The following is an 11,996-nucleotide window of genomic DNA, read 5'->3' on the forward strand; positions in this document are numbered from 1 at the left end:
ATCTAGATCATCAGAAACAGTCAGCAAACTAATGACGGATCAACAAATTTAATTAATAGGTAATTATAAATTGCTAATATATATAAAGTGGGACATGACTCGGGCCGGATTCGAATATTCAAATTCAATAAGACGAGTAATGCCAAGACTCATTTGCAATCATTGCACATGATGATCATAGTATTCTAGATCGATAGTGCATTTTAATGAAAATTGATATATATATATATATATATATATATATATATATATATTAAAGTTTAATTCGTTGAGGGGTTTTGAGCATGCGTTTAATTTATCCCGTACAAGGCATGCATTCTTAAGTTCTGTTTAAATTTAAAAAGTGTTTCATTTCATTTCATTATTATAATTTTTTTAAATTCTCATACAAAATATAATAAATAATTCAATTTTTTCAAATCTCAAAATAATAATAATATTAAAAAATAATATTCTTATAATATTTTTTTTAACTTTTATTTTTTATCTAAAACTATTTAATTTCATCTCTGAATCCAAACCAACCCTTAATTTATCTTTATAAAGGTACGTACTCCAATCTTATATAGATGAACTGTCTTGGAAATTTGAAGGTTACGTACTTGTCTTTGAAGAGTTCACTAGATGCATTCGTCTTGACATGCAATGATTAAATTAACGATCGAGCTGTTGGGACAAAAGGACTGGGGTTTTCTTTTCTTTTTAGTTTTTAGTCTTTTATATATGTACCCAGAATATGAAGTTTCTAGCAAGGATTTGGTCGTGTTTCGATGGTGAAACTAAACTAAAACAGGAGATAGATAGGTCAACAACAAGTGGACCAACTGCATGCTTCCAAAATATATAACGGCGAATTAATTAAATAGATAAATCAAAGAAAAAAAATTATAATAAGATAGAGAAATTGGAGAGAACCATGATACACAAATTTGGAGAACAAATTAGTAGGCTCAAAAGGGCTACAATATGATCTTCTCTATCTAATTTATTATAACATTTTCTCCTTTGATTTGTTTTTTAAGACATATGAGAGCTTCATATTTACCAATTATGTGCTAAGCATAGCATAAGATCGAGAAAATCTAATAAATATATATAGAAAAATTCTATTTGCAGTTTCTATTTAGAGATTACATTTGCAAGTATAAAAAAAAATATAATTTTGATAAAGATATTATTATAATTTAAAAAAAATTAAAAACAAAATTAACTAGACTTACAATGCAGTCTCTAAATAAAGATTATACGTATCATTACTCTCATATATATATATAATATATATATAATATATATATATATATATATATATATATATATATGCTTTAAGCAGGCACTTTATTGGAGGAGATCGTGGAATCAGTCTCATTGATTTCTCCAATATTTACATCAAGAATACCCTTTAAATTTGGATATTTGGAAGTAGATGATGATCAATACCATATATATGTAGATTGATATAATTTCAAATGATTCTCTTATTGATTGAGGCCGTGCAGAGATGGCCCAAAATGTTAGTGAGGATGGACCCTTCTCTACGGTCTGATATTAAACAATGGTGGGCCGCGGAGTTCTTCATTCATACAGTAAGTAATGAGGATTTAATTATCGAGGGAAACCGTGTGTTGTGGTTGCGTTGACCTTGATCCTCGATCGTGTGTGTGTGTGTGTAATGACAACAAGACAAAGACGAGGGTCCAATATTCTACCTTGTTCGATGGAAACCATGTGGTCATTATGGGCTGGAGCCGGCCGGTTCCCCGCCCTTTTTAATGTTTTTGGTGGACCCTTAAACTGAAACGAGAAAGGAGGAAAAAAAGACTCCCAAAGTTGCGAACTTTCGCAACGATAATATTTCATGGCAGGTAATTATTTATTATTTTATTATTATTTATTATTTATTATTTATTATGATTTATTATTTTATTATTATTTTTATATTACTATTTACAAAATATTTGAGAATATTTCATTACCTAAACGTAACTTAAGTTGAGATGAAAGTTGAATAAAATATTATTAAAATATTATTTTTTAATAATATTATTATTTTTTTATTTGAAAAAAGTTGAATTGTTTATTATATTTTATATAAAAATTTAAAAAAATTATAATGATAAGATAAGATAAGTTGATATCACTTCTCAATTCAAACGAAGCAGAAAGTCATGGCGCACAAAACCTCGTAGCAATTCATCAATATTCACAAGGTTTTTTATTTTATGGTAAATATTCACATGGTTTTGGGTAAAAGCAAGATTTTAGGATTAATTAAATGCAAGTTTTTGTGAAATAGAAAATGATAAAAATCTAAAATGTGTATAAAAGTATAGGTTTTTATAAGTTTTTTCTTTCTTTTATCGGCGTCGGTCATAATAATGCATATGTGCCAGCAAAATTTTGATCTGTTTTTCATAGATTCTGGATAAGATTTACTAACTACTCACTTCATTAGAGAGAGAGAGAGAGAGAGGGCTTTTCAGTTATAGTTATTCTTTTTGTATGGCAGATATAGTCATTCTGATTTAAAAAAAAAAAAAAAAAAAGTAGTCATTCTGATATTTATCCTTTAGCATATGAATTTCTCATCTCCAAATGATCGTAGAATAATCCAAGAATGTGAGATAAGCTTTATATGTTTTAATGGAGATCCTTACTTTTTTTGAAAAAAAATATGCAATTCCACATTATCAAATATTCGGAATTTATTAATTTAGATATTGTGGTTTTTAATTTAAGATACATATTATAAAAGAAGTGATACTCTCTCATCGATCATTTCTATCGATAAAGTGTACCCATTTTTTTTTTTTAGGATATGTGTTTGTTTATATTTTAGTATTGTGTTTTTTATATTTTTGTATTTAAAAAAATACATAAAAATGCTTTAAAAAAAAATTACACTGTTAATAACTTGATACCGAATTCGGTACCAACTATCGGTGTCTTTAGCACTACCTAATATTATACAATCGTCATATATAGCCCAAAAGTGTGAATTCTTAGATGGGGGCGGCTACAATGCCGTCCACCGCTGGACGGTAAATTTTTTTTATTTTTATTTTTTTTAACATATTTAAATATATTTAAAAAATAAAAAAATATATTAATACATTTAAAATTACTTTCTTCATCATTAAGTAAAAAAAAAAAAAAAATTTAACCGGCAATCAAATAAAAGTGTCAAATTGAGGAGATAAAATAGACTTTATTTTCTTAGATATACAATTTATCAAAGTAAATGATCGTCCATATGAAGATAAATTAGAAAGAGAAATATTATATGAAAATCTTGTATCACATACTTCTACAATATGTGATTTTTTATTTTATTTTTATCTAAATATATATTTAAATATTAACATAATAAAATAAAAATAATAAATCACAGAAAATATACAATGCGTATAGCTTCTTTAGAAGAGAAATTTTATTTATAATTCATATTTAAAAACTATATATATAGATCCTTTATTAAATAAAAAAAAAAATTATCTTAAGAGAGATATTTTTATAATTTTAAAAAATTTTAAAAATAAAATTATTTAAACTTACATTACAATCATCATTTAAAAGTCTGTACGTGGCATTCCTCTCTTTAAAATCTTTACAAACCATCTATAGAAGAATTGAAACAAAAAAAGTGTTGCCGCAGACATGCAAAAGCCTACGTGGGAGAACTCCCACGTGCACCCACAGCATAGGAAAACGCAATCCAAATCTAATCCGAATCCAACTTCGTACTCATCCAAAGTAATAGTTTGCAGTAATTTTCAATTTTTCATTAATTTTCTTCACTAATTTTAGTTCTTGTCGACAGGAAGAGAAGTGAGAGCGAAAGGGTGGAAACAAACGGAATTGAATTCTCCATCTTATTCGTTCGCTTCTTCATTCCCTTGCCGCTGACGTTCCCAAATCTCTCTCTCTCTCTCTCTCTCACTGAAGCACATAAAACAATCCATACCGACAGAAAACAGAGAGAGCAACTCAGAAAGTTGAAAAGGCGAGCAATAGAGAGAGAGCGGCCGATCGCTTTTTGGTTGGTTCTACGCCTATGTCTATCACCGAAATCTTTCAATTTGTTTTGGTTCTAAAGAAATCTTTCTTTTTTAAGTTAAAACAACGAGTTAAATCGTTCAAATAAGAGCATTGTTCGCAAGTTTTTTTCGGAGTAAACAGTCAGATGATTCGTTCTGATTGTAAATTTGATCTTAATTTCGATTCTTGTGTTCCGTTTTGCATACCCTTCAATGCTTGTTAATATCTTCTTCTGAAGTAAATTTGTTTCTCAATTAGTGCATTCTTTTGCTTAGTACACTCGAATTTTGATGGGTATTTATTCTTTTCGACTTTTATGGCAAATGGGATTTCCACTCAGGTAAAGAAAAATGCAGGCGTCAACGTGTGTAGTTAAAGGAGGCATCGGCTTTGGGGCCCAAAACCGCACAAAGGTTTTAAAGGGTTTTGGTGAATTTGGGAAACCAAGTCTAGGATTGGGAATGACAGAGAGGACTGCCTGCAGTGTTCTACGCCTCAGTTCGATCCCTATGAAGGACACACTCACTAGTGCAAGACTGGGTGTTAATGGCGTTTTCAGGTCCTCGGTCAAGCCCAGATCAGTCAAGGCTCAGGCTTCTGGTTTGTTCGTCACTCTTGGACTGTTTAACTTTCTTTTCAATTCAAGAATAGTAAAGTGGTGTTAGGTCAAAGATTTCTTGTTTGAAATTTAGCAAATGAGTACAATTTTATGTTTGCACTGGTTCGTTCTTTGGTTTTCTGTTGCTGTTGCTTGCTTCCGTTATCTTGTTATCACATTTTCCAGCCGTTTGTGCGCGCGTGTTTAAAACCTCATACGAAAGGTACCTCTCTCAGGACTGCATGATGGCAGTGCGGATACTGAGTTTGAATTTATTTACATGAAATTGGAGACTTTAAAAGGGCACGGTAGAGCCCACCTCTGAGTCCATTCCTGCATTACCAATGGATCTGATCCATTTTTTTTTCTTCTGGGAATTGAAGATCCAACTGCCAAGTCCAACTTAATAATGTTTTCGTTATTAAGTACATCTCTTTCCTCATTGAACTATTTTGACCTGACAGCATGTCATTTACATTACCAAGTAAATATTGTTGAAATGCAGATAATGCTCCATAGTCCTACTTTACCAAGGCTGTGATGAACTTATAATTCATCTTTTGATTTTGCAAATATCAAAGAACAAATGCCCTCTCCCTTGAGACTTGCTAGCTCTATTGCATTCTTATCCTGCGTGGATCTATCATCCTGTGTGTGCTTTATAAACTTGGAAATCCCGTCCTGATGCTATCCTGACGATACAGACTCTGAAAGCACAATATGCTGGCCTGTAGTATTATGATCAGCTGTGACCATTTCCTTTCATTTTGGTGTTATTTGCATTTATGGGGCTTGGTTCTTTGAAAACTGTCTATATGTTTCTTATATATGAAATTCTATCCGATATATCTAGAAGTTTAAACATTTAACCATTGATCTTGATTCTCTATGACTTCGATTAATTTCTATGTTCTTACCAGCACTATATGAACTTGAGTTTCAGATGATCTTGAGAATGTTGATTCCTTGGTGCCTCAGAGCAAATCTTCTGGAACTGTTTTGCCATATGTTGGTGTTGCTTGTTTGGGAGCTATTTTGTTTGGTTACCATCTTGGGTATGGCCAAGTTTATTTTGCAAACTGCATTCCCTGTTGGATTTTGTTTGGATTTGTGACAAGTCCATGTCAATTTCCTCCTCTGAGTTGGTGGATATGTGAATGAGTTGCTATTTTGTTCTAAGTAATTGATTGCAAAATATATATCTAAATCCCAAGTTGATTTCAGCACCTCTTTCTCTGCTGAAATGTCTCGCTATGTGAGATATCCATGTTGTGAGGTTATAATGGTTTCTCTCTCTGCTTTGGTTGTGCAGGGTTGTAAATGGTGCTCTTGAGTACCTCTCCAAGGATCTTGGGATATCTGAAAACACTGTGTTACAAGGCAAGTGCAGTAGCTTGCCGAAAATTATTAAAATAATGAGATCTTCTTTGTTATTTCCTCTCTCTCTCTCTCTCTCCCTCCTTCTCCCCCCCTATCTAAAGGTTTCTATTTTTTGAACTGTACTTTTATCTTCTCATGCTATTCCTGCTGATACTTTTCCCCAATGTAATATCTTGAGTAGGATGGATTGTCAGCACGCTTCTTGCTGGAGCCACCCTTGGCTCATTTACTGGGGGAGCATTGGCTGACAAGTTTGGTAGAACAAGAACGTTTCAATTAGATGCCATACCGCTGGCAATTGGAGCATTTCTTTGGTCTGTCATCTGTCATTGAAGACAAGGTTGTTATATTTGATATGTCTACAGAGCACTAAAGCTTTGCTTAAATATTTGCAGTGCTACATCCCAGAGTGTGCAAACCATGATAATTGGCCGCTTACTTGCTGGCATTGGAATTGGTGTTACATCTGCTATTGTGCCTCTTTACATATCTGAGGTAGTATCTTTTTATTTATCGCAGGCATAGATATCTTTGTAACCGTATTTTATACATATTATGTATGTGATTTCTTCCAACACTTTAAATTGCAGATCTCACCAACTGAAATTCGTGGTGCACTTGGATCTGTGAACCAGCTATTTATATGTATTGGGATTCTTGCAGCATTGGTGGCTGGATTACCTTTAGCAGGAAACCCTTTATGGTATTTTTTTTCATCGGTTATTCCTTCTTTCTGTTTGCAAGTTTACTTCCTGCTTTATATAAATAACCAAAAGAAAGGATATGACAAGTTGTCTAATATTGCTAAATACTCTATATATTATTAGTAAACATCTGTAAAATGATGTCACCCATTATGGTACCCATTGAGAGAGAGAGACAGACGGACAGACAAAGATGGAAAAACTAATTGTTGAATTCTGTGAAAAAAAAACTTCAACCAAATGTTGATTGGTGTTTTGAATCATACAATTTCTGCATAATAGATTTTATTTGTGTTTCAAATCAAACTTCAACCTGATGTGATAATTATGCTTTGGTAAGCCACTTTGGGAACCATGAGTACTTCTTTGGGGCTGTGGGCTTAGGCATAATAAGGTTGATTGACTCCTCTCCTTCTAATTACTTAGCTAAAGAAAGGTAGGGTAACCAAAGACTCACAAGGCTGTTTGTAACAATGGTTAAGCTTGGTAAGAAATATCTTTCTTGTTATTGATCAAGTGGATTTTTTTTGTGTTTATCATTTTTAGAAGGGGTTAAATTGAAGAGAAAAGCTCCTAGCCGGATGGGTTTGAAACCCTTTTTCGCACCAGCCACTAATATCGCAACATGTATGCATTTCTAACACAATTCTCCTGCACCCGGCAACACCAAACCGACTTCTATTTGCTTTCTCTCCCTCTCTCCCTCTCTCCCTCTCTCCATCTGCTCTCAACGAAATCTACCCTCTCCTTCTCCCTTCCTCTCCCCAACGGAAGCCCCACAAGCTGTGCAATTGTGTGAATACCCTTCTGTCAAAGAAGCAATCATGTTCTACATTTATGTTTTCCTGTGGTTTGCATGAAGTGGGGAAGGAAGAAAATCTGGAATATATGTGAATCATTTCCATTTGCTGTATTCTGTGTTTTTTGAAGGAAAAACTCTGGTCAAGGTTACAGAGTCACAGACAAAGGGGATCCGAATTACAAAAACTTATATGGAAACTAGAACGGAGAGGGTAGATTTCATTGAGGGCAGATGGAGAGAGGAAGAGAGGGAGAGAAAGCAAATAGGAGTCGGTTTGGCATTGCCGGGTGTAGGAGAATTGTGTTAGTAATGCATACGTGTTGCGATGTTAGTGGCTGGTGCCAAAATGGGTTTCAAACCCATCCGGTTGGTAGCTTTTCTCTAAATTGAATTCGTATTAGTCATTTATTGTTAAAAAAAATTGTGACAAGTAAAGGAAAAAATAAGAATCTTGTGCAATATATTCATCAGGACGTAAGTTATGATCTGTAGAAGGAAAATATATTCATAATGGACCCTCAAAAAATAATAAAATTAGAAAGGAGGTCCCTAAGACTCGATCAAAAGATCTTTGATTTTCATACCATGTTTGATATCCATCAAAACTAAAAGCATTTTGAAAGTATCCTAGCCCAATAATCTACTTTAAGGCCTCAAACTAACATTATATTTTTAAGAAGTGATTTACTGATAAATGATAAATAACTAATTAGAAGTTCTTATTTTTAGCTTCAGGCTTATAACATTCCAAGCATGAACTGAGCTAAATTCAGTCCATCTTACCAAACTTTATAATTCCTAGACCCAAGATTCCCAGACACAGTAAAAAAGCATCATGATTAGAATTTTCCCCTTCAGCATTCCTATGTAAGAATGATCTCATTGAGGACTACATCTGATTGAGCTCTTGTCCAGTTTGCTCTCTATTTTGTTCTAGTTAAGTATGTTTTCCATAAACTGGCATTAGCCTGAATGTTCTGCTAAACTATTTACTCAACTAACCAAGCCTTAATCCCAACTTATTGGAATATACACTTAACCTTAGCATTTAAAATACCCTTTTTACAATTTTCATGTTGGTCTTCTGCTTGGAAGAGTACTTTTTAGCGATACATGAGTTCAGTTGTCAAAATATTTCCCTATTATTTTCACAACTGGCAAGAAATGAGTGTGCAAACCATGGTAAAAAATATATCCTGTTGTATGCCTATATTGGAATATAAAAATTATAGTTCTTTCATTTTATCTTTTACATATGAATGTTTCTGTTCGGATGACTTCATTCCGTCTCTCTTATTTATTCTTTTTAATGTTTTTTTTAGGTGGAGGACAATGTTTGGTATTGCAATTGTACCCTCTATTCTGTTGGCATTAGGAATGGCATTTTCTCCGGAAAGTCCTCGGTGGCTTTTTCAGGTTTTCTTACAGGACTCTGGAGTCAATGGTTGAAACTTATAGCGGAACTTGCAGTTTGCATTACAAACTACCACTGTTTGGTCAATTACCATAAACTACCAAAACTGTCAATTTACACCCTAAACTAGCAAATTTTGGCCAGTTGCACCCTCGGTTGACAATTTTGGCAGTTTATGATGCAAATTTTACAATGTTATTAGTTCGAGAGTGTATAATATAGTTTCTTTGACTTTTATACATGCCTTAAATGAGTTTTCTATCTGTAGATGGCATATATATTATTAGACTTATGGTTTATTCATAAAGATGCTTAGCTATTGTCTTGCAGCAAGGAAAAATTCCTGAGGCTGAAAAGTCTATCAAAACTCTATTTGGGAAAGAAAGAGTTGCTGAGGTTATGCAGGATTTAAGAGCGGCAGGTCAAGGTTCTGTGGAACCTGAGGCAGGGTGGTTTGATCTGTTTAGTAGCCGCTATTGGAAAGGTATACCCAAGCAGCTTTGTTGCTTTGTTTTCTTTGCAGTTAACTTCATTTTTTGATAATTCATGCTTGGGCATGTTGAAATGATACTTTTGATTTGTGGCCAGTAGTTTTGTTGATACGCAAGTTTTCTAAGAGATATATTAAAACAATGCTGTTATTATAAAAGTCTATGCCTTAATGTCACTGCTCACTTGTTTCTATAATTTGTAGTTGATTAATTAAGCTCTATAATACAAATTCTTAAAGCTCTTGTATTCGTGGCATGTATGTCTTGCTGCAGTTGTTAGTGTTGGTGCAGCACTTTTCTTGTTCCAGCAGTTGGCTGGAATAAATGCTGTGGTCTATTATTCGACTTCTGTGTTTCGGAGTGCTGGAATTGCCTCTGATGTTGCAGCAAGTGCTCTTGTTGGGGCAGCTAATGTCTTTGGTTCGTTTTCTACTAACTTCCTTTCTGGCAATGAGAAAATTTTGATGTATCATTTCTATTATGTTTTATATGACTGATGTTTGATCTTTTTGCAGGCACAGCTGTTGCATCATCCTTGATGGACAGGCAAGGAAGGAAAAGTCTTCTCATCACAAGCTTTAGTGGAATGGTAATATTAATTTTTTATATAAATTGATTATTAAATGACAGAGGCAATTCCAGCACTCCGGGACCAACCCATTATATTATATTATCTACATGCAAATAGATTCATCCAAATTTCAGAATATCAATAACTGATGTCTCTCTCTCTCTCTCTGTTTGCTTGTCAAGGCCACTTCAATGTTGCTGCTTTCTCTGTCCTTTACTTGGAAGGTCCTGGCACCATACTCTGGCATCCTTGCTGTTCTTGGAACTGTTCTGTAAGTCAGAGCTCTTTATGAGTTGTAAAGCTCTCTGTCACCTCCCTCCACACACCCTCAGCCCACCTTTTTTTTATTTCCATCCTTTTCCCCCTTGGATGGGGGGGTTAAGTGAGGTTGAAAAAGCTAGCTATTTTCCTTTGTCTACTAAGTGTCTGTTTGGGATTTCTGTAGATAACAGAACTTTTAATTGTAGAATTTGGTTAAAAAGTTCTACTATTGAAAATATTTTTACTGTGGTAAACATATGCTTAAAGTGCTGTTAAAGTTGTTATGGTGGTTTTCAGCATTATTTGCAGGAGCTTTTCGACAAAAGCTTCAATTAGGTGCTTAAAGCACTTTTTGTAAATTTACCAAACATACCATTCTTTCTTAAAAAGTGCCTTTAAACTGTCAGGAGTATTTTTTAAGCTCCCAAACTCAAAACCAAACAGGCACTAAAACCATCATGATATGCATTTCCATTTCAGTTTAACAATATGATCAATGAAATCTAAACTTGGTTTTCATTATACCTATACAGCTATGTACTGTCCTTTTCACTTGGTGCTGGTCCTGTGCCTGCTCTTCTTCTACCGGAGATATTTGCTTCCAGAATCAGAGCAAAAGCAGTTGCTTTGTCGCTAGGCATGCATTGGGTAAGACAAAGCATGCTGACACGTTCAATCTTGCATGTGATTGCTGCCTATAGGCTAGACTGTAGCATGTTTCCATTTCTAATCTGGAGAAAGAACAGCAGTAGTTTGTTACATGACCAATCTATTAGAAACCATATGGACAAATATATGATATGAGTGTGCTAGAGCTAAGTTGCCTTTTCCAGTAGGTGGCCTTCTATGTGTGTATATCAAGAAAAGGATGAAAATGGTAGAAATCAAACTGGATGTGTTTTCTGTATTTCAGTTTTCCTTTTTTTGCTTTTTGTTTCTGTTCTTAAGCTACTCTTCTCTTTTTTAATTCTGAATTTTATGGTTTTTCTATCCTATCAGATCTCCAACTTCGTCATTGGCCTTTATTTCTTGAGCTTTGTTAACAAGTTTGGAATCAGCTCGGTGTATTTGGGATTCGCAACTGTCTGTCTTCTTGGTGTCCTTTACATAGCTGGTAATGTGGTGGAAACAAAGGGGCGATCATTGGAGGAAATAGAGCGTGCTCTTAACCCTGCAATTTGATGAGAATATTTTTGGAAAGTGCATGCGGTCACAATCTCAGTGCAGCTTATCGGTTTTTGATCATGGGACAGAAAGAAAAAACATGCTTCTTAACCCTGCAATTTGATGAGACTTCAGACTCCAATGAGTTGCCAGCTCGGATAGTACCACTAGCGCTAGCAACTCATTGGACTCTGAAGTCTCGTTACAAAACATATTTGGGAAATGTAATTTGTAAATTTGGTCACATACTCGTGCTTTACCCGATTTGGGTCTAGTTTTCTGCGTTTCTTTTTAGAAATAACACTTGTAATTTCAATTGTTTAGAAGTAGATTTTTCCATCCACCAATATTAACGGAAAATACATGGTCCAATCACAAACTGCTTTGTGTCCACATATTTGTGTTTTCCGTTAATGTTGATGGATGGACTGAAAAGTCGACAAATATTTCTAAATAACTAAAATCACAAGGTGTTTTTCTTTTTTTTTTTTAAAAATGATCTAATCCTAAGTTGAGTATAGCATAAGAAGTGTGACTAAATTTATCAACGTAATTCTGCTAAGAAAAATATTTTAG

The 11,996-nt window shown here is 33.8% G+C and overlaps 1 protein-coding gene across 2 annotated transcripts; it reads left to right on the forward strand.

Annotated features, from left to right (window-relative positions):
* Positions 1-3,800: 3,800 nt before the first annotated feature.
* LOC121248776 (plastidic glucose transporter 4-like) lies at positions 3,801-11,728 on the forward strand. 2 transcript variants are annotated; one of them, XM_041147336.1, is made up of 14 exons: positions 3,801-4,036; positions 4,311-4,635; positions 5,577-5,688; positions 5,946-6,013; positions 6,195-6,327; positions 6,409-6,508; positions 6,604-6,716; positions 8,842-8,935; positions 9,264-9,417; positions 9,698-9,844; positions 9,940-10,013; positions 10,178-10,266; positions 10,790-10,904; positions 11,256-11,728. In XM_041147336.1, the coding sequence occupies exons 2-14, from the start codon at positions 4,386-4,388 to the stop codon at positions 11,436-11,438; spliced, it is 1,632 nt and encodes a 543-aa protein (XP_041003270.1). In that variant the 5' UTR covers positions 3,801-4,036; positions 4,311-4,385; the 3' UTR covers positions 11,439-11,728. The 2 variants fall into 2 exon arrangements, with proteins under 2 accessions (XP_041003270.1, XP_041003269.1); XM_041147335.1 differs by having other exon boundaries at positions 4,376-4,635.
* The last annotated feature ends 268 nt before the right edge of the window (positions 11,729-11,996 follow it).

The sequence above is a fragment of the Juglans microcarpa x Juglans regia genome, chromosome 2D (assembly GCF_004785595.1).
Source record: "Juglans microcarpa x Juglans regia isolate MS1-56 chromosome 2D, Jm3101_v1.0, whole genome shotgun sequence".
Classification (NCBI taxonomy): Eukaryota; Viridiplantae; Streptophyta; class Magnoliopsida; order Fagales; family Juglandaceae; genus Juglans; species Juglans microcarpa x Juglans regia.